The 27,983-nt window shown below is 31.2% G+C and overlaps 1 protein-coding gene across 1 annotated transcript in view; it reads right to left on the minus strand.

The window, feature by feature from the left end:
• LOC115877955 (death-associated protein kinase related-like) overlaps positions 1-26,736 on the minus strand; it is a 188,483-nt gene extending 161,747 nt beyond the window's left edge. Inside the window, exons 1-2 of the mRNA XM_030894307.1 lie at positions 26,643-26,736; positions 14,455-14,494 (exon numbers count right to left, since the gene is read on the minus strand). Of these exons, the coding sequence (XP_030750167.1) occupies positions 14,455-14,494; positions 26,643-26,736 (134 nt within the window). The remainder of the gene's footprint in view (positions 1-14,454; positions 14,495-26,642) is intronic.
• Between the last annotated feature and the right edge of the window lie 1,247 nt (positions 26,737-27,983).

Consider the following 27,983-nt stretch of genomic DNA (forward strand, 5'->3'; position numbering starts at 1 on the left):
TTGGTGGCATTCCAGTTACGTATTGCTCCGCACAGATTTTAACATTCCTGCAAATTTCAAAAAATCTGATGTAAAGTCGCGACGAAGCCATGATTTTTTAAAAACAGCTGTATTTGAAATTTCAGAGCGGCACTATCTAGTGACAGATAACAAAAGTAATAACGGTACAATTAATGGCTTATTAAGCTTATTACGTACTACACGACATGTCATGTTGACTAAAATCCAATTCAGTCAAAACAAGAATGGTGGCGAGCCAATGTTAAATCAACTTCAACTTTATTTCAAACCAGCAGACAAAATGGTTAAAAAAGGGATAATTGTTTTGAAATTTTCCAGTATTTTCAAAATACCTCTATTTCAAAAATGAAAATTGGTGGCCCTAGTTGTATGCTGCCCATCCTCTAGCGTATGAGCCATTTTTAAAACTAAATGCGATTTCTCTTTGCCAGTTACCTAATATTTTTCCTTGGTTCCTCATTAATAATGAATTTTAGTTGGCCATCATCTTGGTGTAGCTAGAACATTGCTGGAATCATTTTGGCTATGGAACAATTAGGTAGATGTTTTTCCGGACCAGGCTCTAGGATTGGCGAGCCAAGAAATTCTTCTTCGTTCTGGGTTGTTTTTCCTTCCATTTTTGAAGAGCAGTAGCTCGTATCTCGCTAGATTTCTCATTATTTGACCTAGATATTCAAACTTCCGGTATTTCACTATGTTGACTGGCGTTGTATTCAATCTCCGTAACACTTCTTTATTGGTGATCTTGGTGAAGATTCCAGGAGTCCATGGAATCTTCAGAATCTTTCGGGCGTCCTCTACTGTTGGATAACCATGTACATTACATTCTTTTATTGTACCTGGACGCTAATTCTAAAATATTCATGAAAAGCTATTAGACACAATGTGGTATTTTTGAAAAAATTATTAGAAACCTTGAAAAGTCTTTAGCTTCAAAATAAAATAATGAGAATTTTAATTGATTTACGACAAAAGTACTATTGAATCACATCATTCTACAAAAATGTATAATATAGAAGTCTTTTCACAATACAATTTAATTTAAACACAAAGTAATAAATAAAAAAATTAATAACGACATTAATAGATGCATCGGTTAAAAATAATTATATGCATATCCCAAAAGCATATTCATAAATTTTAATTCAATTATTTTTTTTTTTTTTTTTTTTTATATTTTTTTTTGATATACAGGGTGGTTCGAACTGTAGTCCGGAAACTTCGGCAGCATATTCTGCAGATGGAAATAACCTAACGTATTGAAATCCAACATCGAAATCGAGTTTCTCATGTTAAAAACTCAAGACACCAGATTTTATCCAAATATTGACGTTGCTACAGAAATGTTGAGCTCAGTCAAAATAAAAATGAAACTTCTATACCCATCTCTGAAACTAAGCATTTTAAGATTTTTTTTTTTATTTGTTGGAGGGCTTTATTTACATCTGCAGAATATGCTGCCAGTTTCCGGAATACAGAACGGATACCTATGTACCAGATAATTGAATGCGTTTAATGGCCACACGGTTCTAATTTTGATGTGTGCAAATTTAAATATAACCTTCTTTATTATTCCACGATATATTGCTAGATAAAGTTAAGCTCCCCAATCAATCAAATAAGTAAACAGAACAGATAACGAACCCATAATAAACCTTTAGCTGTTAAAAGCTACGTCAATAAGTAGGAAGTTCTTATTTGCTGCGAATAAATATACTCCTGCAAATTGAGTCCAATCTTCGATATTAACACTGCTTTATTCCAGAAAAGTACCGCAAAATGGTAAAATCGGTTTGTTATTTACAATCTTATCCGATCGTCTGACACCTAAATCGTCGCGATTCGATGAACGTCAATTCGTGGATGGAAGTCGGGTGTTGACTCAAAGGTGGAATGTTGAACCACTGGCCTTTACGCCCAATGACACGCCTGTCTCTGCATTTAAGTGGTTACTCTCAATCTCTTATTCTCTGATCTTTTCTATACCGCTTTTTAATTGTTTTGGCAAATGTATGGGACTTTTGACAAATAAATAGGTTCATAAAATAACTAAACATTGGTCAATATTTCAAAATTGAAAACATAGAAAAGAGTAATTAAGCCACCGGATACCGCATAAAATGATCTATAAGAATCTGTTTTAACTTCTTTAACAACTTGTTAGAAAACTGTTGGGGCTGTCATATTTCAATGTACAAAATAACCCAAAATTTTGGAAACTGAAGAGTTATAATAAATTTTTTTTTAAATTTAAATTCTCTATTATAAAATAGCCTAATTTGTAAAATTGCAAGGGTTCTGAAAAAATATTTTTAATCATTTTTTTTTTGAAAAAAAATATACCTATGATTTGAATGGTCATTGACGGAAATGGTATCCAGGAAAATTGTCATCCTGGGACCTTGGAACCTCCTCAAAAAAATTTCCTCCTTCGACTCCCAGCCTTGAAGACGGTATCCAGAATGTACAACTTTAAATACGTCATTGTAATATTGGACAATAAAAGAATTGAAAGAAAAAAGCGGTACTCAGCAGATGGGCCATATATAGTATGGTTACTCATAGATTTATGAAGTTAAAGATGTAGCAAAGACCACTGCGCATCCTGCCAGTTTCCCACTCCAGGATTCCAAGCGCTCGGACCAATGGGAATACTTATTTATTTTGTTTGAATAACGCGCCGACTGGGGCCGATGAGCTGTCAACCGACTCTAGCCCTACTTATACATTTTCGTTGTGTCAGCTGTGTGTTTACAGTCGTTCTAGTGGCTTTGTTTGTGTTTAATTTGGACTTACTATTGTTTAAAATACCCTAAGTGTATTTGTAAAGAAACTGTATTTATAATGGGGTGCCAATTACTATCGATTCAAGACCCAGTGTGCATTTATTTCGGTAAGTAATATGAAATTTGATAATTTAAAGAGTAAGCAAAATGATATTTGTTTTCTGTTTTTAACTTTGTACAGGACAGCATTTAGTACGTTTCAATTTTTATTAAATTAATGGAATCCAAATTGATAATTGCAGGAAAATCATTTACAGTTTTCTAGATTAAGAGAATAATTTCCTGCAATACATCCTAATACATAATCTAGGTTTGCACTTAAACAAAAAAAAAAAAAAAAAAATATAATAAATTAGAAATTATTTTAGTTATTAATGTCTGTATATCTAATCTATAGATTTTACTTACACTATCTTATCCTGGCCTTTTATTTTAAAAACTTTACTGCATATCAACCCTATACCTGGTTATTTTAGATTTCCCTAAAATAATGAGGATGTAGTAGAGATGTAAATCAACTTTGGTTTAAACAAAGATGATATTTTAAATATTCTCAGTGTGTCATTTGCATTTTAAAGAAGATTCATTTGATAATGAAAAATCACTCTTTTCATTACATTTAAAGCACCACTATATTGAGTAAAGTGCTAATTTACAGAATGTACTGTATTTCAAAGTATTATGAAATATTAATAAACAGGGAATTTAAAAAAACTGCTAGTTCATTATAAAATATATATATTTTTATAATTTAGCCTTTGTCACAATACTTTATTATTATACTTTATTATATTTTCTTTGTACCATGAGCAGGTAAGTCAAATTGTCGTATCTAAATTTTTTGAGAAGTAGTGGTTTACGTGACCACTACATTTTATTTTTGATCAATTTTTTATTTAAAATTATTTCTAGTACAAGTAGAGTAACACTTCACATGTCATTACTGCAAATTGAATGTGACCTATCTAGAAAGACCACTGATTCCTTTTGTTCTGAACATGCAAATACAATGCAAGAGTGTCTCTGCTTATTAAGTTTAGATGATTCTGTATCCACTCTTCTAGGTGTTTTTAGGGACAATCTAGAACTACCATATAGACCATCGAACTTAGACATACTTTAAGAAAGATTTGAAGCTTCACCACTCATCCATTTGCCAAGGATATTGCAGTGAAGTCTGGTTTTACAATCATAATAATTTGGAGTAAGAGATCTTAAAGGGAATATATTGGAATTGAGGTCTATATGTGGCTCATTTTGAACTATCAATATCAAAGTATGCTGGATCGAAAACCGTTTAAACATACAGTGCTGCAAAATAACCAACCAAACCCTCAACTGTAATACAGTACTACTGTATAATCAAGAAAAGGAAATGGCGAAAGTGAACTTGGAAATGATGATCATTGACATTCTTCGTATAATTTTTTTATATAAAATAACAGTGGTCTTCATATCCAAACTAAGCTTTATTTTAATTTACTAATTCTTAATATAATAATTATATCTCAGAAGCTGATTATTTTGAGGCATATGATGTTTTGAAAAATGTCAGTTAATAAGTTTACAAAATTAAAATATATACTTTATTTTTTTTTTTTTTTTTTTTTTTTTATTCTGTAAACTTTGCTTCTAGTATGCAGAATACCTGGATGAACTAAATAAGAAAACATTGTTGATAAAGAACTGTTTTTATATAAAAAAAAAAAAAAAAAAAAATAAAAAGTTTATATTTTAATAATAAAATTAGTAATTTTGTCTTGAGGGTAATTATATTCATTTAAGTCGTTTAAGGCAAATTATAAAAACTAAATATTTCCCAAATTTTCCTGACATTTGTCATGTTACGGTCAAAATGAAAATGACGGTCACGTCATTCATTTGCTATGACCTCTTGTCATTTTATTTGCTGTTCCTCGATTGGATAAATTTATGATATTTATCTCTTTATTTCATTTTTTCTTTGAAAACCCCTAGATTACCTGGCGAAACGTCATGCTTAGTAGTCCTTAGTAAATAGCCCAGGTCACATCATTTATTTTTATGATGACACTCTTGTCATTATTTTACTGACACTCTTGTCATTTATTTTTGCTGTTGCTCTTGTCATTGACTTTTGTTCACCTAATTTTAAAACTGAGAATTGTAGTATATATCTCTTTATTCCATTTTTCTTTGAAAACAAATGTACCTTAGTTACTCAGTGTGTTATAGCTGTGTTTTGTTTCATTTTTTTAAGTATTATTTTATTTTAAAAATGCCTGACTGCGCTTTAGAAACATTTGGTGAACGTAGAGACCACTCAGATAGTTTTATTTGATTTGTTTGTGTTATCTTTATCTTTACTTTACTTTACATTTTCTAAGTGCCAAATGACCATAAATGACCGTAAATGACACATAAATGACAATGTCATGTCACAAAAAATAAATTACCTTTTTTACATCCCTACCTGAATGTCTTTAAGCATTTTTATTTGTTAATTAAAATAACAGAATTTATTTTATATTTTGTCCGGTTGCATAAAGACGATCTATTATATGGATTTGTCATAATGCTTACCATGTTTTAAACTACGGCAATGGTATTTGGTTCATAAATGTGTTATTTCTACGCTTTGCTAGTAATGTGTTTACTAAACATCAATATACTTTTTCAGGATACTACGCCACGAGAAATGAAATTGAATAGCTAAAATCCACAGCTCGAGAAGAAAAATTAAACGTCTTAGAGCCAGTCTCCGGCATTACAAAAAGAAGTCAGCCACTCTTTCTGATGTCATCAAATCATTATGTGGTAAGGTAACTCCCGAAACTTTGGAAACTTTAGCACAAATAGGTCCTAACGAAGAATTTTTACAGAGGCAAATAACTAAAGAGCTGCAAATATATGGAAATAATTTAAAAGCTTTTTCCCTTACGTTACATTTTATTCTGTAAAAACATAATTTTGTCAGGAACACTTTTAATTATTAACTCTATCAAACAATATCGAGATGGGTATAAAAATGTAAATGGGGGAGCTGGTTTTACATTAGAGGTGTTTCAATTATTAAAAAAAAAGGTAGAACATGCCAATCGCACAATTATATGTAGTTTAGTAATAGATGAAATGGCAATTCGCAAACATGTAGAATTTGATGGAGTTCGATACTACGTATTTGTAGATTATGGTATTCAGCTAGAAACTGACTCTAATACAGTAGCAAAAGAAGCACTGGTATTTATGCTAGTTTGTGTCAACGAATCTTGGAAGCTTCCTCTGGGATACTTCTTAATTGACTCATTAAATGGTTTACAGAAACATAATTTACTAATACAGTGCCTAAAATTACTAAATGAATCGGGTATCCACTTGGTGTCTATCACTTTTGATGGGGCTAGTAACAATATTACTTTGGCTAAACAACTGGGTTGTAATTTTAGTTATAAAAATATTAATTCAACATTTTTTTTTGTTTCAATTGCGATTGGAGAAAATTGCAGTTTTGCTCATATCTATAGGTAAAATTAATTAGAATACATTGGTGAAAAAGAATTTATATGGGCTAACAGACTGGAACAATGAAATGGGATTTTGCAACTTCAGATTTAGCCATGGCACTAAGGTCGGAAAGGGGTTTGCACTTATTAATAAATCAAAATCACATATATTTTATAGCAACCAAAAAAAGAAGGTTAAATAATATAACTATTTAGCCAATCAGTAGCACATTCTTTGGAATATTGCAATGAAGTTTTAAAACTTGAACAGTTTAAAGATTATGAACCCACAGTAAAATTCATACGCTATATAAACAACTTTGTGATATATTAAACGGTAGAAATTTGCACCAACTTGATTTCAAAAAAACAAATTAAAAAAAAAAAACTTTGAAAAAATAGGAATACTTTTTATGAATTATAGATTATTTAAAATCATTAAGATTAATGGATGACAAACTATTGTGCAGAAGTATCAAAATTTTAAAAATAAAAAAACTTATTTATATAAAAATATAGGTTTCTTTATAAAATCTAATTTATGAGAATAATTTACTGTTGTATTTCCCTACCTACAAAATAAGTCAAGATCACATTGAATTATTTTTTGGGCAGATTAGATCTCTGGGTGGTTACAACAATCATCATCCAATAAAACAATTTTAAAATTTTTTTTTTATTTATTAAAAAAATGATGGTCCATCTTGAATTGAGATATTCATTTAAAGGGAATTGCATTCCGTTGGAAGCAATTCCAATTTTAACTCCTTATGAGGTAATTAATAAAACATGTGGTAAAGAACGCATTTCAGAAGTAACCGAAGAAATAATTGAAGTTGAGGACAGTGAAATGATATTTTATACTTTAAACATAAATATAAATGTATATCAGAGATTTAAAGAGGCCATAACATACATTGCTGGCTTTGGGAATTCAAAAAAATGGGTAAAATTTTAAAAGTAGAGGATGCAATGTCTATTCACTTTCAGGTGACTTGGTACAGATTAGCTTAACGTCCTTTATTAATCAAAGAGACGGATAATTACCTCTTTTTATCCATCTGAGATGTTATGTATGTTTGTTTAACAACAGAAAAAATTCTTCAGATATTTTTAACGGTTTGAAACTGGTATCTGACCTAAAAATAAATGTAGAGTTTTAAAATAATAATTGGTAAAAAAAACTTTTTTTTTTTTTTTTTTTCAACCATACAGAACAAAATATTGAAAATTAATAAAAAAAAAAAAAAAATAGAATTAATTTTCTTCTATATATATATACACAGCTTCATGCATTCATCATTATAACAAAAGTCTGTTTGACAAAAGTAGAAGTATACAGTCTAGTTATAATAAGTTAGTATTATTTAAGGGACAATAATATTTTGTGGTATAAAAATATATTTTTTTTTCAAACGTCAAAAGAAGTATTAGTTTTTACAACGTGACTGATATATTTATAAAAGTAATTTTACTACCTAGGCATAAAATTAAAACACTTTAATGCCCAAGCAGTTAGAAATATAATATTAAAACTGGCTTCTAAAGTCTCAAATTCATAAACATACTGGTTTCTCGATATAGGTATATACAAGGTATTACAAGTATAATTATGCACATCAAATCTTTTATGTATTATTTGGAACGTTTGAAATTGTTTAAAAATTGTCTAGCCAACGTTTTCTAAAATAGCATGTTCTATTCAAATTAAAATGACTTTTATTGCCTTAGCACCATGTAAACGATTCAATCTGCAAAAAGGGTGTCATTTTATTCTAATAAAACAATATACTATTTTTTCACACACGTCACCCAAGTATTAGTTTTTGTGACGTGATTATTGAAGTATAAAAAGGTATTTTGCCTAGATGTAAAGGTAAAACCTTTTTACGCTTAAAGCATGTCTAAGAATTTCTGTATATATTATTAGAAACTGACATAGAAGTGTCAAATTCAAGGGAGGTAGTGGTTTCTCGATATATGATTAATACAAGGTATTGTGCACAAATCTTTTTATATCTGACTTTGGAGACGTTTAGAGGAATTGTTTAAAAAAAAATTATTTGTGGCTGACTGGAAAAATAAGTACAAAAAAAAAAAAAAAAATTACTTTTTGTGCCTCCTTCTGTATGAAGCAGTACAGCCCTCCTTACGAAAAGTGTCATTTTAAAACCCTAATAAAACATGTCTCTATTTTTGTGATTAATATTGTATTGTCTTTATATTTTATAGCCCATTTGTAGGAATTATTTTTATTAAATGATTTAAATAAAGGTACTAATAAGGTTGTTTTTCTGCAGTCCTATTCTACAATTAAATTTGCTTATTAGCGTCCTACACCAGAAGATTTGGCCTGCAGACTTGGTCTGCGGATAAGAACTTTGTGTTTGTGTGCCGGACCAAGTCTGTAGCAGGCCAAGCCATTGGCGGACCAAGCCTGTCACAGGCCAAATCAGAGCAGACTTGATCTGTCAGATTAAGTTAGTCCTAGCAGGTAGCCTGCCCACCAGAATTGGCCCGGTGGACTTTGGTTCTGCCATCCCTTACCCCAGTGACACTAGGTACCTGGTGTGTTTATATATTTGACTGGACATGATTAAGCTATATACCACCAATTCAAACATCACCAGATTTTTTTTTTTTTTTTTTTTATTATTTTATTCATACTAGTGCCTTGTGAGAGTGCCTTCAAAAATAGATAATGGCTTCCTCTGGACCTAGAATGCCTGTATATGCCTAATATATATATATATATATCTCTCTCAAAATTCCATCATTTCAGTCAAGACCCAGTCAGGGCCGTTTCAGGAGGCGTAAGGTGGCAAAAATTGAAAACATCCCTATTGAGGCGGTTGATTAATTTAGAAAAAAATATATATTTAGTATTGAAACTAAAGGAATGTTTTTGCCAAAGATTTAATATATTAATTTAAAAAAAAAAAAAAAAAAAAAAAAAATCTAGAAATAAAAAATTCCAAAAAATTAAAAAAAATATTTTTTAGACACTAAATCGAATTTCTAGATCCTCAGACCCACTGATTATACAGCCATGAGTTTAAAATCAAAACCAGTTGGCCATTTTAGGAGGTAAGGTATAAAAAATTAAACATTGCAAAATAGGTGTTGGTGTTCTGAGGTGAAGAGAATTTAGGGTTGTATGTGTTTTTAATTATCTTAAAAGAATTAAAAAATAATTTTTTTCAAAAAAAGATAATTTTTTTCTTTGATTCTTATATCACTTGGTTGTAAAATCGTGGCACAACCTAGTCTCATATCTACTTTCAGTTGCATCTTAAATTCAGTTCATTGTTTTAAATATTCAGAGTAGCCAAGCTGTGGCTTTAAATTTATATATTAGATGTATATCGTATTGCTTGTTTCCTAAATCCGCTCGGCGTGACTTCTAAGGAACTGATTCGAACAGGGCTTCGCGCATTATAGAAATGAATTTGTTACCCTACCAGCTCACTGGGTATGCAGGTCTTCCAGGAAGCCAGTGAACAGGAGGATGAGTGGGCGAAAATTCGCCAGAACCGTGACTTTCTATTACCCAGCATACTGTCATGAAATCTACGCTATCGAAAGATGCAACAACTTATCACGAGGAAAGAACTGTCGGAGTAGTAATCTCACCGGCAGACAGCGACAGGTGGTGGCTAACCATTCTCGGGGTGAAGGTACTGAAGCTGAACGGGCTGAAGCCAGAGGATGAGGTTCTGGTGGCGGACCGCAAAGGGATGGAAGAGGATAAAAAGCTCAGCAATCAGGCGGGCGCCATGGCTGGTTCTAAAGGCGTTAAACTGCTCCGGTGCAGCGGTAACGAGCGGAACTCAGAACCTGGAGAAACCATCCGTGGCGGGTGATCTCGTGGAGTAATCACTCGGTTTGCCATGCGGTTTTGCGGCGGAACGATGTTTCAAGTTCGCCGGGTTCTTCGTGGTGCACCGGTGGTTGACTGAAGGCAGCGGCGTGAATGGGGTGCGGGAAGGAAACACCAGCGCGGGTGTGCCGGTCATCACTCAGTGTGCGGGACGTGTCGCAAACTTTGGATTTTGACTGATATCGGAGATGGAGAGCTGTGTAGATGATGGAATTGTTTTAAGTAAACAGAATATGCATCTCTTGGTTTGCTGGTTTCTGGTTAGAAACGCTTCAGTGATAGATTTGAAACTCAAAGTTCTTAGAAACTTGGACAGTGGTAGAAATAATGACATGGAGTCATGATTTCACTCAAGCTGGGTTTGCTGGCCATGTTAAATAATTTGGTTTAGTGTGAGTATATCTATTAATGGAAGTTACATATTCAAATACCAGATACATAACTGTTTCCGTGACCTTAAAAAGTTGTTCCATGACTTTAAACCTCCATGCAATATTTCCTACACCATCTGTTCTTATCTATTTGATTACAGAACGGGTATTTGATAATGATTTGAATTAGAGAGTACTTATTCTAAATGAAGCTTTACTGGATAAAATTATCAGGAAAGAAATATAATAAAGTCAGAAAGAGTTCGCAATATTCAAATATTGAACCCTAGATATAAAGTCTTCGCAAAATTAAAACTATTTCATTCTAGTATGGTTTTGTATTAATAAATTTAGGATTTGAACTCTCAATTGGGTAACAACCACCATTAATAACTTAAAGAAGTTGCAGATTTAAAAGAACGCCACTGGACGAGGATCGCAGCGATACTTCAAAGTAGTTATGAGTAGATCCTTTTAAGAGGCTAAATAAACATAAATAACTTCTAAAAGTGATTAAAATCTGTTATCTTCTAGAATTAAAATTGAACTATTTATACTTGTACACTCATTGATGTATTTGAACAAACAACAAGTATCGAATTACAATAAATTTAAAAATAGCAATTGCTAAAATAATATTTGAATTAAATTTAAATTAACTGCAAAGACAATTCCAACAAGATAAAGCCTTTTTTATTTATAACTTCTATATTATCTTCATTCTTTAGTGGCGAGAATGGCAATACGTACGCTGACATAAATTTTGATATGATAATTTTTGGAAGATCCACGTCTTTTTATATGTCTTATTAGTCCTAAGCCTTTTACACACTTTTACATGGCACGAAAACATTTCTTAGTGAATCGTATTTTGTTCGTGTTTTTGCGAAAATAAAGATATAACTGAATGTTTATGATTCTGTGGATGTCAACTTTACTTACTGATTTTCATTTTATTATCTACATTGGATTATTTAAATGATCCTTGTTTGCCTGTTCTTACCTGAAACAACAAAAAAACACAAATTAGTTTAGTGAATCATTTAAACAAGTTCGTGGTTTTCCATTAGTTATAGAGCATAGTTAAACAACCGCGTTTATATTAAGTACCAAATACTATACGATGGAAAAACGGTGTCAAAGACGGCTGGGAAATTACATTCGAGGATAACTTTGGCGAGGTATTGACGTCATTTAATAAAAATTGACATAAAACTTGTCAAAAACTAATACCAAATATTGAAAAGAGAACAAAGTTAAATTTGTATAATGTTAGACGGCTAAATCAAATTCACAAGTCTTAACGTATCGTTGTAAGAATAATTCCATAATATGTATCACTAAAATAAAAAGAATATCCAAATAATATCAAATAAACTAAAAACAATTAGTACAAAATCAAATAAAATATAGTAAAATTTGACGCTGAAGATTTGCTAGTTACTAAAAATCAAACTAAAATTTATTATACTACTAAGCGCCTTCCAGTAAACATAATTACAAATACATTTTTTTAAAATTCGGTAATCAATTATCCCTCAGGATGTCGTGGTACTATGTTACAAATAGTATAAAGGTTACATCCTTAGAGTTAGTAGACATTAGATCGGTGTTATTCAGCGTTAATTCATTGATTCAGCAGTAATTAAAAATTATAAAAAATAAATATTAAAACTCAATTAGCTGCTATATGACAGATTCTTGTAGATTATTATTCAATAATAGAATTATAAATCTCCAGTGAATTACGATAGTTTTCCAATCACGATTGTTTTAACGAATGTACATATAAGTATGTATTTTTTTTTCTAAAAATACAAAAATTATAACCCAACAATTTTGTACTTATAATAAAAACTGTGTTTTTCTTATTTTTTCTAGAGAACTAATAAATGGTAAATTAGCTACACTTACAAGTATAATTAACAATTAATGTTCTTTAAGCGTGTATATAATTATAAACTCGTCTATAAACGACATCCCAGGAATGCGACAAGGCACCCAAACATGGCAGCCTAGTAAACGATTCTAGAGCATTGAGTAGAAAATAATACCATTTTAATGGATTATTTGTTAATTTTCCTATTATATTACTGCTTTTGTTTGATTTGACCATTTTAAGAAACGTAAACTATTAATGATATACCAAGAGAGCAATTTACTGATCTTATCAACAATCATTTATATAGACATATATAAATAAACTACTACAAATTACTATATATAAATAAAGTTTTTAAGCTACATTTTTATAGAGGTTTATATTATATGCATACTTTTTAAAAGTAAGTGAAAAAAACTAATATATATATTAATTTAAATAATATAAGAATGTATAATTTTTAAACAGCAATTAATAAGAATAAGTATTAATTTTTAAACTTAATTTGAACTGCTTTTTATTTTTACCGAGTTATCATTATAAAAGGTGGTTCAATCTACTCGGTTTGCTAAATACGTATACGATATACTCTGTTTTTTTTTCTCAGGTAAGATTTCGACAGACGATGACAGAAGAAAAGCAGATGACGTCCCATACCAATCTATTTATTTTACTAAAAAAAGTTTCTAATAATTTTTAAGTTAACTATGGATGGGTTTAAATATAAATCCGTCATGCGTCGTCTCTTGTTGTTTTTAACCAGTTTTATTGGTTTATTTCAAAAATGACAGATCGTATTTCAATTTTATTGGTTTGACGGAACGATGAACGACAAACGGACGCCGATGCGTATGAACTCGCCTTTAGATTTTTGACGCTTGTCAAAGTCTTGGCAAATTATAGGTTATAATTTGGTGACAACTTTTGTCAAATACCCTGCGTTTTGGAAGATGATGCATTTTGATTCGTGTTATTACGTGTGTTTTGTGTCTTTTGAAGTCAAGTGGAGGAAAAATCGAGTGAAAATTAACTGTAGACCCAGAGCACAGTTTATGGTTAGTACTCGCTGCCGAGGCAGAAAGTCTTATACAGATACACCAATAAAAATAAAGTTACCATCAATAAAGTTCGTACACCATCTTGTCGTAGATAAGTGCATCTCGAATATGGTAGAAGGACCATACTAAACACATACTAAAAACTGGAGTAGCTGTAAAATATCGACATCACACGATCGGTAAATAATGGATTTTAGTACTCCAGAAAAATAATGTCAAAAGGTACTGGTTTAAAGAAATTAAGATTAAAGTTAATTAATCAACCTTTAAGGTATAAAATTTGGTAAGTGTTATTATTAATAAAATAGTTTGTTTTATTTATGTTGTTTTAATTATTTCTGCGGAATATTACAAATTTGTATTTGTACATAAGTTATATTGATAAATATAATCATAAATGCGGGAAGTTTAATAAAGCTTGAAAGTAAGAAATAGTTCTTTTTTATATTTTTTTGGTGTGTGGTGTCTTGTTCTTGTTTGTTTTGTATTAACACATACCGTTTCTTATTTAATAAAATAACTGGATTACATTTTTTCAGTTACAGTTTTTTTCACAATATTTTGAAGTAATCACTTGTCAGTCAAATTTTAAATATGCTAATTTCCTGCTATGCGTTCCAGTTGTAGCAACTTATTTCTTTGTAAAATAAAATAAATTACTTTGAAATTAAAATGACAGACACATCTATCACTGTCAAGGATCTTCTCGTTGGACAGACTATACTAACTATTTTTTTACGAATACATAAATTTTAGAATTTCCCACGAATATGGTATTTTGGTGTTAACATTTCCCCTTTTCCATCTGGATCTCGCAAAATTCTCACGATTCGGGAAATTTTCCACGAGTTGGCCTCACTTACATGATGCATTTGATCCACAAAGATTCACCAAAATAATGCGAATTTATAAATATCCGAACGGCATTCGAACGTCGATCAATAAACTGAAAATAAAATTATTTTTAGCCATACCCGTGTCCGGAAAAAACCTCGTCTGGCGAATTCCAGCCGTCTCAGCTGCTATCTACGTGTGTGAAATAACTGACCAACCTTAATCGGTTCTGTCGAGAGGCAGAGCCGCCGACGTCGGTGGCGTCGGCGTCGTTATAAGCGGACCGTAAATCACGTTTACGCACTTTTGGACGCCGTTCAAAAATGCCGCACGTAACAAAGCGGCTGTCGGCCACGCCGCTCGGACAATAAGGACGCCCGAGCTGGAGAGGAAATGTACCGTTTTGTTGCTTTTTGTCACATGGATGCGCCAAAACAGCCAAAAACGATGGATTAGTTTTCCCTAATTGCATTAACTACCAATACAGGAAAAGTAAAATATAAGCGTTTCGATAATACTGATATCTAACCACCCAACCAGAAATCTACGCTATCGAAAGATGCGTGGAACTTATCTTAGATAGTAACTATCGGAAACAAGAAATAACCGTCTTATCCGATAGTCAAACAATCAACTCAGTAACCATCAAGTCGAAGTGGGTCAAAGAATGTCCAGAGAAGCTAAGCAAATTAGCCAAAGAAATTAAAGTCCTTTTACTCCGAGTGCCAGCCCACCAAGGGGTAACAAAAAAGAAATCTATCTAGCTAGAAAAGGAGCCAACACTCTTAACTTAAAGCGGAAGTCAAGAACTTGAAAGATACTATCAATAACCTGGAATAGGAATTCTCCAACGATCTGACACTTCAAGAAATTTCTCAGGACTTACGACCGAGAAAAATAAAAGATTTTCGAGAATACAAACAAATTTGGGAGTCACGGGCTTTTTAACAGGACACTGCCTCCTCAATGAATAGTTCCTTCCTGAGTAGATTGATCCTAAGAACACGTCATGTACAGGGTGGGCCAAATTAGACGCTTTTAAAGGGAAACGCCCTTTTCTATAGGAAATAGACGAAAACTAATATCGGTGCCTGGAGCTCAATTTTTGTCAAAAACATGATGGTGAAAACCGCATATCGATATCTGTTACCGTTTCGGAGTTACGGGGTGTTTTTCAAAAATGTGCATTTTTAACAAATCCCTGTAACTTTTTTGCTATGGAAATTTTTGTATTTCTATGAAAACATTTCCAAAGCACCTTTTTACGTAGAATTTAATGGTTTAAGTATATTTTTAAAAAAATTAATTATTTAAGAATTATCAACAGAAAATTTGATTTTTTATATAGGACACCCTGTATATTTTTAATTTATTGAAAATAATTTATAATTACCTTTCCAAAAATATAGCACACTTGATACTTTGCTCGATTCCTCTTCGAGATATAGAGTTTATAAAAATTCGCCCACTTTAAATAAGTAGGCTTTGAACGGTGCCGGCTGTAATGCAAAAAAAATCTAGCTGTGAGCATCAATTAAAACGAAAATAATATATGCTATGAGAGATGCAGAATTTTATAACAATTTAAACTATATTTAACCAACTTCAACACATTTAAACTATATCTAATAACAATAAAAATAAATAGCATACCAAGACATGAGATTTTGCTACAGGTGTTCGACGTATCGACCGTTTTCTGATATGGACAGACGGGGCCGTTTTTGCAAGAGAAATGGTTTCTCGCGGAATTCATTAACTTAGTGAGGGTGAAAGATACCCTCTCATAACAAAGTATTTCTAATTCTTGTCTAGATTAGACGGGCAATTTAAAAATAAGAACCTTTATTCTTCCGCAAATATATCCATAGGATTAGATCCATAGGCCCTCGAAGTCGGCGGCCTCAGCGACTGCCAATGGCTGGGATCTTGGTTAGCTATTCAATTATTCTTGAAATTGGCTGCACAAATTTGCTGATAACTTTGCTCGAGTTACATTACATTAGGGGCATATCATTAATAAGGGGTCCAAAGCCTATATACTAGTTAAAAGTGGCGAACTTTTATAAATTCTGTATTTCGAAGGGGATTATAACAAAATATCAAGTATGCTATATTTTTGGAAAGGTAATTTTAAGTTCTTTTCAGTTAATTAAAAATATACAGGATGTCCAAAATAAAAAATCATTTTTTCTGTTGATAACTCTTAAATTATTAATTTTAAAAAAAATATACTTAAACCATTAAATTCTACATAAAAAGGAGCTTTGGAAATGTTTTCATAGAAATACAAAATTTTCCATAGCAAAAAAGTTACAACGATTTGTTAAAAATGCACATTTTTGAAAAACACCCCGTAACTCCGAAACGGTAACAGATATTGATGTACGGTTTTCACCATCATGTTTTTGATGAAAATTGAGCTCCAGACGAAAGAAAAGGGTGTTGTGTGAGAAAAATCTCCTATAGAAAAGGGTGTTTCCCTTTAAAAGCGTCCAATTTGACCCAACCTGTACATTGTACATAATAGCTACACGTTACTATCACAGAATATCTAGCTACGCGTATATCTAGCTATGCGTATATATTTATTCTGTGCTCTAGCCAACATAACGCTGTTTATTTTTCGATCACACGGTATTCGGTACGTGATACAAAATTTCAATCAGTAATATAGGTATTACGTTAAGAAATAGAACACATTTTCTAATACGCAATTGTCTTTTGAATTAACAATTGAAAATTGGTGATGAGCCATAACAAGCAAGTTGTTGGCCCAAAATCTAAATCGCCGTGTAGGTTGCGATCCGGTTCAACAATCTCCTGTCTTTACTCGCCGAATTTGCGCTCTTATTAAGTTATTAGACGTGTTTTTAACTGTTTTTAAACCATTCAACTAATTAGTTAACATTTTTACGTTTAATTAGTACCATTTCGTTAAAATGAAAACAATTTTATTTCCAAGAATCGAAATTTATGAATACTTGGAAAATGGAAAAAAAATGGAACTTGGAAAAAATTATGAAAATATTTATTTATTAAAATACAAAATAAATATGTTTATATGGAATATGTATAAAAAAATAAGGTAATATTTATATTTTAGTTGAATTTAATTTTTCATTATTTTTATTTAACATAACCAGATATTTTAAAAGTCCAGCGAAAAAACTTGATAAGCGCCAATTTCGTAATTTCCGGATTTTACATTATAGTCGGTCTAACTGGTTCCTACAAAATATATAAACTCAGGACAATAAAGTTGGTAAATCCTATGATATTTGTCTACTAAAAATATAAAATGCACGGAAAGAACATTATAACTAGTGATGGGAATAATCGAATTATTTTCACCATCGAATAATTAGCAATAATTCATATTTCACAATCGAATTAATAATTCGAATTATTTAGTAGTATTATAAATTTAACCTAAAAATAAATTCGTCCCAGCTAGTGCTCGTCTAGGGGCTATTTTAAACAAATTCTGAACCATTGCCATACCTATATTCTATCACTGAATAAAAAATTAAAAAAAAATTCTTTATTCAATGTATTCTACTAACTGTGCCGAAGCCGTTTAATAAATTAAACCATAATTTAAAGTTTTAAATTTAAAAGTGCCGAGTTTATGATTGTTTCAATTCCTATTGAAAAGCTCATATCTAAAATAAAAGCTTCTTCTAAAACGATATAAGTATGTCCTTGTTTACGTGCGGTTCGTATTTCTTTTTATTTTATCAGTTGCAATCAATAATTATTTAGATAAAAGAAGAAAATTAATTTTAGTGTTCGGTGAAATTTGGGTGAGATGGAAATGAACCAAATAATAGTAGTATTCTTTCGTTCTGAACGAAATGAAAATTTTCACTTAAACTGATTTATTCCTATGTGGTATAGGAAATAACAATGATTTCTGGATTTTTCTATATCGGATCGTTCCTTTCTTTGCCGATTCCCTTTATAAATCAGTTTAAGTGAAAATTTTCAGTTCGTTCAGAACGAAAGAATACTACTAATAGTACAATACTAATTACTAATATTCGTATTTGTCCATAAGAGGTTATGTTTTATGTTCATTTGTAATTCGGTTACCACAGATATAATATAAAATACTACTAATTTTTATCTCGATATATCGAAAAAGATAATTCGAATTAGTTAGTTTTAATTTACTATCGAATTAGTCGTATTATTTAATTCGAATTTTCCCAACACTAATTATAACCACCAGCTTAGGGTTGGGTTGGTTGCTATACCACAGGACAGTCCTCTTCGTTGTACTGAAATGAATTGAAAAAGTACTATTTTTACACGCCAAAATCAAATTCCAAATCGCCACAATGTTTAATAAAAACACATAATATGTACTTAAGTTTTAGGTAAATTCTTGAAATTTGGGCGAGGTTGTAGGTCTTTAACTCTTTTTTGCCTCCTTGTCCTCTATTTTTTATTTTGAAAGTTGGCAATTCTAACCAGCCGTCCAGTGCTCTCCTGTAAGATTAGTAAAATGGTGCTTATCATATTGATATCTATCTGAATACCTATAAAATTTAAACATAAAGCTTCATGCAGAACCTCGCAATTAGTAGAATAAATTAGTGGTTTCAATTAGTGTAGAAGTTTGTTCCTTTAATTTCAATGTAAGCATTCAGAACGTCAAAATTTGTGGTAGACATTTTCAATTAGTGGAAAAAGTTATCAAACTTTTAACTTTTCCACTAATTATACTTCAAAATTTGCGAGAAATGTAATTTTGGCCTTTGATAATCTTCCGTCAAGAGAAATTGTGGTTAGAAATCAAAAGTTGATTGTTTTATAAGCTAAATATTAGGCTTTCTCTATGGATACAACTGACTAACGCAAGCTGTTGCTAGGATATTCTATTAATTTTAATTGTGTTTTTTAAACATTGTGAATGATTATACACTAAAAAGTATAAAGTGTAATTGAAACCATTAATTTATTCCACTAATTGCGAGGTTCTGAATGAATCTTAAGTATTAAAAATTGTACAGATTATTCATTATCATCATTCATGAAATCAACTTATATGCTAACTAATGATGCAAATAACAGCAGAATGAATAAATTTTTGATGTTAGATGAACATTGGATGTTAAAACAGTAACTTACATTCATTTACCACACTACATCAAATTATAGTCTGACAACTACGGTGGTCCAACGAGAAAATCCTTGAAAGTGGCAGTTGTGTCTCTCATTTTAATTCACAGGTAAATTGTATTTTCTATGATTCTTTAGCTTTCTGTCGAAACCCTCTCTGATTCGTTGGACAAAATATATTTATCATTCTGGATTATAAATCATTGTATTCAGAATATCTACTCCGAAATCGAGAAATATGACACCAAAAACGGTATTCCACATGATATACATTTTCCTTATCTTATTCTGAACATGTTAATCAAGAAAATGCATTTCCACTGACCTAAATAATTCCCAAATTAAAAGCGTTCAGCATTGAACAAAAACTCGTTTGTGCCTATCTAGAAACACCCAATAAAGTACCGGAATGATTTATAGGATAGAGTGATTTTTATTTTCTCGGTGTTGTGTGTGGTACACCAGAGAACAAGAAAAATCCATTACATACCGAAGATAAATCATCGGTTAAACGAATTGCCGAGCTCAAAGTTACCTCCCCCATCGACAATTACATCGAGAAATTCAATAAATCCTCAAACAAAAAAATCCCCGCAAAACAAGAAAACTGTACTTCGATAAGATTTCGCGGGACGATGTTGCCGAGCCACATTTTTCGCATACATTCACTTTAAACAAATTGCCAAATTAAAAATTTACACCAATGATACCAATGACGTAACAAGAAAATGGATTCAACTTAATATAAAATTATTGTTTTTTTTTATATTATGACCACAATTACCTTATGACGATCACCTTAATAACGACCTAAGCAAATCTTAGAATATGCCACAACCCCACTCTCTGAAAATTAACCCTGAGAAAACAAAGGTAATGATTTGCCAATGATGCCCCAAAAAAAAGTAAGGAGTTTGAAGATCCAAGCATTGAATTTCACTTGGTGTCAAGTGAGTTCAATGCTTGGACAAAGAATGCTCCAAACAAAGTCAATTTAAGATATACAGGGTGAGTCTTAATTAAGTGCAAATATTTTCAGGGCTGGTAGATCTCGATAAAAGAAACATATTTTCTCATTAGCATTTTTCAAATAAGTCCAAAATAACCGAATTATTTAAGTTATATAATATATAATATCAGAGATTTGAAATTATACCGTGGGAAAATTTGCGATGAGCAGGCTGTATTTGCAAAGCTTTCCGTGATCCCTTTATACAGGGAAATTTAAAAGAGTAGATTATTTATCTACTCTTTGCCGTAACTATGGTAATATCAGAGATTAAGAAATTATACCGTGGAAAAATTTGCGGTGAACAGGCAGTTCTAAAAAGTTTTCCAAAAATGTACAGGGAAATTTAAAAGAAAATGCACGATTTTCAACACCTTTTTTTGCGAAAAAAAAATCATAGACATCTTCCTGGGGTGGAAATATACCACCTCAGAAAATATTTGCACTTATTTAAGACTCACCCGGTATATTTTATAATCACGTGAATAACCTGACAAAAAAATGCTGTACAATTTTGATTATTTAAACAGATATAAAGGGTGAATCTTAAATAAGTGCAAATATTTTAAGGAAAGTATATTTCGACCCCAGAAACACGATTATGAGGTCTTTTCACCAAAAAAACTTTCAAAATTTGGAATTTTTTTATCAGTTTTTAGTTAAAAAACATAATTTCTTGATAATAAGGCAACATATTATTTAGTAGATTAAATTTTCAGGAAAGAAAACCCACAAAAGATCCAGTGGTTCTCAAAATTTAAGCAAAAAAAAATTTTTTTGGGAAATTTTCAAAGTAAAATAAATCGGTTATTGTGAACTTACATGAAAAACGGTAAAAAGAAAATATGTTTCTTTTATTGAGATCTACCAGCCCTGAAAATATTTGTACTTATTTAAGACTCACCCTGTACAGTACATTTAAAAAAAATAGTCAGGTAAAATTGTGAAATTCGTTTTTGACCTGCGTGGTATATCAAAAAGAAGTTAAGATAATAATAAATAATCTAATTAAAACCGGTATAAATCAAACCAACCCAATAAAATAAATTCCAATCCCCTTTCCTAAGTTATTATTGTTCCTCTCAGAAGAATCTTTTCTATAAATCCCAGAAGAAAAATTCTGAAATTAGTTGAACTAACAATTTTTTTGAAAAAAATAACAGAATATTGTTTTAAGTCTGATATATACCATACAAATTGAACCAGATATTTCGAATGAGTCCAAATTTGTAAGCAATGTATCAGTGGCAACACCGCTTAGAAACGAAACGCCGACCAATTATCCGGCCTTCATTGGTCACAATTAATTACCCTCCTTTAATTACCAGTTTAATTATTTCTCACCGCTTCGGCCGAGACAGGCGACCGATACCAAACGTCAATTTTTATAAAGGAAACGCAGAAAAGAAATGCGGAGTCGAATTAAGTAGTCCGGGGGCAAGTTTTTCCATTTTAATCCAGTGATAAATATTATGGAATTATATACAGGGTGGGTCTTAAATAAGTGCTAATATTTTCAGGGCTGGTAGATCTCGATAAAAAAATATATTTTCTCTTTACCATTTTTCAAATAAGTCCAAAATATCGGAGTTATTTAAGTTTGAAAATTAAAAAAAAAATGATTTTTTTTTGGGAAAATTTTGAGAGCCACCGGATTTTTTCTGTATTTGCATCCCTTTTAGTGCCGTAACCATAGAGCAAAGCTGTAACTAATGGTAATATCAGAGATTAAGAATTTATACCGTGGGAAAATTTGCGGTGAACAGGCAGTTCTAAAATGTTTTCGAAAAATATACAGGGAAATTTAAAAGAAAATGCACGATTTTCACCATCTTTTTTTGCGAAAAAAAACCTCAAAGGCGTGTTCCTGGAGTCGAAATATACCACCCCTGAAAATATTTGCATTTATTTAAAACTCACCCTGTATAATTTATTATATTCTTCAATTTGAAATATTTCAAAAACGATAATAAACTAAATATATTTTTAATAATGCTCAATTTATAGTAGTTTCATATGAGTGGCAAATTTCGTGTATTTTCATATCATTCATAATAATTTAATTAATCATAATATTCATTTTATTACGGTTCAGGGTTGGAACCTTTGGTGGTAAAACAGCAAAATAAAACACTAATTCACTTACAATACACCAAAACACTTTATTTTGCACTGGGCGCGCGTTTCGCTAACCATGTTAGTATCATCAGCAGATGATTAAAACTAAAAAAAAGGTTTAATCATCTGCTAAAGATGTGTAAATATAAAGTGTTTTGGTATATTGTAGTGAAGTGGTGTTTTGTTTTGCTAACTAAATGTAAAAAATCACCTCGCTCATAATAACAGCATACCCTAAATGCAAAAAATTCAAAAAATGTTTATGCGCAACTCTCATATTTTTTACACTGTCAAATTCAAAAAGAATTTTTATGTTATACAGGGTGGTCCGAATTGTATTCCGGAAACTTCGGCAGCATATTCTGCAGATAAAAATAGGTAAAAAAGTTCCTATAAATGTATGTCCTAAAATGCTTAGTTTCGGAGATACAGGGTGTAGAAATCTCATTTTTATTTCGATTTTTTCCAAATAATTTCTGAAGTAACGTCAATATTTAGATGAAAATTGGTGTCTGGGAGTTTTTTGACATGAGAAATTTGATTTTGATGTCAATATGGCTCCTACTGGTAGAGGGCGCCACCTACATGTGTTAACTGTTTTGAAGCGTAATAACTTTTTGTCCGTGCCTGTATAAAACTACTGAGGGAAGATTTTAGGAAGATAAAACTACCGAGGGAAAAAATCTACATCTCTGTGATTTTTTACGTAAAAAATATCTCTTTGTAAAAATCGCGACGACCAACCGTTCTCAAGATATTTAGAACGGAAATAGTCAATACATGCCATTATAAAAATAAACACGTTTAGTAGATAGTTATTTCACCGAAATAATAAATTTGGAAAATTTTTATTTTTTTTCTGCAAAAAATGATGATAAAACAGTTTTTGTTGAACATTTGGTGCAAAAACATTTCAAATTTATGATCTCAGTCTAATAACTATTTAGTCAACATGTTTAATTTATGTCAGTGATGACAGGTATTGATAATTTCGATTGCAAATATCTCGAAAACCATTACTCGTAGCGATTTTTACCAAGAGACCTTTTTTACGTAAAAAGCGTCGTAAATGTATATTTTCTTACTCAGTAGTTTTATACAGGTACGGACGAAAAGTTATTACTCTTCAAACCAGTTAAAAAATATGTAGGTGGCGCCCTCTACTAGTAGGAGTCATATTGACATCAAAATCAAATTTCTCATGTCAAAAAACTCCCAGACACCAATTTTTATCCAAATATTTACTTCAGAAATTATTTGGAAAAAATCGAAATAAAAATGAAACTTCTACACCCTGTATCTCCGAAACTAAGCATTTTTGGACATACATTTATACGAACTTTTTTACTTATTTTTATCTGCAGAATATGCTGCCAAAGTTTCCGGAATACAGTTCGGACCACCCTGTACATCTCGTCAAATTACAAACAATATAATGGCGTAATGCGAGTCACATATTTCCAGAAGTAATCAAACGACTCTTAGAAACGCATGGCTTAAAGCACCGTTAAGGACATTTTCTATGTGAGAGAAAAAAATGCATTCAAACGCAAGAAACAAATCGTGTTCGTATTATCTACCATATCCCGCAGTAGAAAAAAAACTAATGGTTCTTTTGATAACTGTAAATATGTCTTTGACATTTCCTCGCGGTAATCTAAAGACTATTAAAGTAATAATATACATGCGATCAAAAAAAACGACGTTAAATATATGTTGGGTTTGGTTAAGCGATATCAACACCAGACAATTATACAATTATTATATTATAAAAAAAATTGTGACAGTATAAATATTTTTACGTAATGGCGGAATATATTTAATGTCGATTTTGCACACTTTCTGTGTATGTAATTAATATTAGTAGGTTAATCCTAAGTGGATTATGTCTGTCTGAGTGGAATGACTTTTTAAATTAATAAGTAGCCATTATGACTTTCACCTACGAAAAATACGATATACGTGAAACGACAAATGAGGAACTAAACAGTGGAAATAGAAACACTTAATTATTGCAAAAAAAATATTACGAAAATATAAGCATAACAAAATTAACATGTCAATGGTATTTTTGGCATAAGAAAAGAAGATGTTCAAAAAACTCAGAAACGTAAGTTTGCAGTTCGAACGATTATACAGGGTTCAGCAATAGTGCGTCGGGCATCTGTAGCTCCTAAAATAAAAAAGTTGTTATTTTGGTTTAAGCGCAAACCTAAAGTATGTACTAAGATGTATTTCAGGAAAAAAATTTTACTTCTATAGGATGGCTCAAAAAAGTGTGAGTGGATCGGGATTATTTTTTTAAATGGAAATCCTTGTATATTATTGCATTTGCACTTATTTTCAGATCACCTTTACATGACATAATACTAAGATATGAGTACCTAAATATATGTGGATAGTTTCAGAGATATTAATAAATATAAAAAAATATATATTTTTTAGCCTTTCTTAAAATAAATATTAAAAATACTAGAACTGTCCTGAAATCAAAACTATATTAGGTATTTACTTTGGATGGATTTTTTATCAAAGCCACCCAATGATTTTTCTTTCGTATTTTACCGTTAAAAAGAGCCATGAGAAATAATCCTGCATGGTATCTGCAAAACCATTAAAAATTTTGAAATACTTTAAATACAAAAACATGTATATTTTTTTAATTCTTCATCTAATAAAAATTAATATAAAGGGTTAAACTAAACGTTCTCCAACCTAATGTGAGTTTATTTTCCTGAGATATCAATGTAAAACCTCTAACGAGGAGTAGGGGACTCAAAAAAAAACACAATCTTTTAAGATGTTTATTTCAAAATTTAATTTGATTTAAAATTGGGGCGACATATTTCGGGACTCATTTAATTCCTATCCTCAGGCCTAGAAAGTTAAAATAATCACAATCAGAATAGTTAAAACAATTTTAATATGTCAGACAAAGGTCAGATTATAAAATACAATCAGAAACAAATTAAAAAAGTTAAAAAAAATTGTTTTTGTTTAAAAAAGTTAAAAATTATTTTTATCATAGACATCTTAGGTTAATGAAGCTTAATTAGAAATTAAACAACTGAATTACAATCAGAAAGGGCAATAATAATCAATTTAGGTTCAACAAGAGGAGTAACCAAAAAAAAACAATTATCAGAAAAAGTTAGGAAAATTATATCGAGGACTTTTTAGGTGAGGGGAACCAAATTATCAATTATAGTTATTTAAATGACGGGGAAGGAACGTGTAATAAGACAGTATTTATTTTATATTCTAAGAAACAAAGAAAAATTATTTTATATTTCAGAAAGTTTGGCGTATAATTTTGAATACCTTTATAAGATTACGATATTTATGGCAAAATAAGTATAGACCATCTAAAGTAAATGCTAATATAGTTTTGAGGCCAGGTTTTTGAGGTTTCAGGACATCTTCTTGTATCTGTAATAATTTGTTTAAGGAAGCTTGAAAAATATATATTTTTTATTTATTTGTTTATATCTCTGAAACTATCAAAACATATTTAATAATAACTATGAACCCTATATCTCAGGATTATATAAAGTGATAAGGAAGGAAGCCAAAAATGCAATAATATACAGGGTGTTCCATTTAAAAATCATCCCGATCCACTCATACTTTTTTGAGCCACCCTATAGAAGTTAAAATATTTTCCTGAAATACATCCTCGTGCATAATTTAAGTTTGTGCTTAAAACAAATTCCCAAGTTTTTTATTCTACACACTATTGCCGGACCTTGTATAGGAACTAAGGATGAGATGAGGTGTAGGGGAAAAATCTCTCTATTTTACTACCACAAATTTTTCCGAAATATCAATATCCCCTCAACACATAAACGTACAATTAATGTAATTAATTATTCTTATTTCAATCAATCCTATCAATGATTAATGAGGCAACGCGAATAAGGAAATATTATATATTTGGTCATTAACTTTGAATTATTTCTAAGAGAAAAACGTTCGCGAAGTGCACAGACGATGATTTGAAAGACTGGCGCCGGAGCACATTCCATCTAATCCCCGTTGTGCAAACGCTAATTACAAAAAAGGCGCATTATATACCGATTTGGGCGGCAGCTTCATCTATTATGCGCACGTTGCCACATTTAACAGGAAACCTTGGCAATAACAATGCTCGATCGTCTGTCTCTAGCATCTTGATGATCTCGACGCAATGGACCAGTTTTTAACCATTTCTCCTACTGTAAAAATGCAAAAGTACTTTTAAGTAGATTGTAATAATTGTATGGCAGGGAGGAAGTTAATCACCGCTATCTGTTGTATATCTATGTATAATCTATTGTAGACTTAAAAGATTTGTATATATTCCTCGGGAAAAATTCAGTAACGATGCGTTCCCTATTTTCCCCACAGATTATGCATTCGCTGTTGTTTCTTAGCTTCAATCTACTAAGGTATTTATTGAGCAGTGTCCTAGCTGTTAAAAACCCCGTAACAATTCAAAGATTGTTTTTACTTAAGTCAAGGAAAATCTTTGATTTTTCTCGGTCTTAAGTTCTGAGAAATTTCTTCGAGTGTCTTAGACCATTGGAGGATTCCCATTCCAGGTTACGGATGGAGTGTTCTAGGTTCTTGTGTTCAGCTTTAAGTTGGTTTCCACTTGGGAAGCAGAACGGTTCTGGTACAGTTAGTGGAGTTTTTGCTCCTTTTCTAGCTATATCGTTCGCTTTTTCATTACATTTTATCCCTTGGTAAGCTGGCACCCAGAGTAGGACTTTATTTTCTTTGCCTAATTTGTTCACCTTCTCTAAGCATTCTTTGAACAACTTCGAATGGATGGTTACTTTTAAATAGTGATGGGAAAAACCGATTAATTTCAATAATCGAGTACTCGAATATCAAGCGATTGCAATAACCGAGTGCTCACTCGAGCGAAATATCACTCGTATTTAAAAATAGGGTTTTCACCCGTCGCATGTTGTAAGTACTCGTTAACGCCAAGCGCCAAGCAGTAAGTTTCGTGCGCAGGGCACATATTCTTTCGGTAATGAACGGCAAGTAGTAAGCGGCGAGCGATTCGCTTGATCGCTTGATTTAGTTTATTTCGAAGCATTGTTGATGTAGGTCGTAAAATTTTGTCCCTCAGATACGCAACGGATAAATATACCGGGTGCGTCTCAAAAGTGGCTCACCCCTATAACTTTATTATTTTTTTTTAGAAAAAACGAGATTTCGTATGTTAGCATATGACATAAATTAGGATTGATTGATATATTCAATTGTTTTCGGTCACTTCCGGTTTGAACTTTTGATTTTTAAATGGCACCCTCGGTATTTTTTTACTTTATTCGGTAGAAAATGAATATCTGAATAGAATGACATATCACATGTCAACTTTTGACATTTTCACATATGGTTTATTTGAAATTGTAACATACGGTT

Source organism: Sitophilus oryzae, unplaced genomic scaffold (assembly GCF_002938485.1).
Source record: "Sitophilus oryzae breed Bouriz unplaced genomic scaffold, Soryzae_2.0 scaffold_1499_pilon_pilon, whole genome shotgun sequence".
Classification (NCBI taxonomy): domain Eukaryota; kingdom Metazoa; phylum Arthropoda; class Insecta; order Coleoptera; family Curculionidae; genus Sitophilus; species Sitophilus oryzae.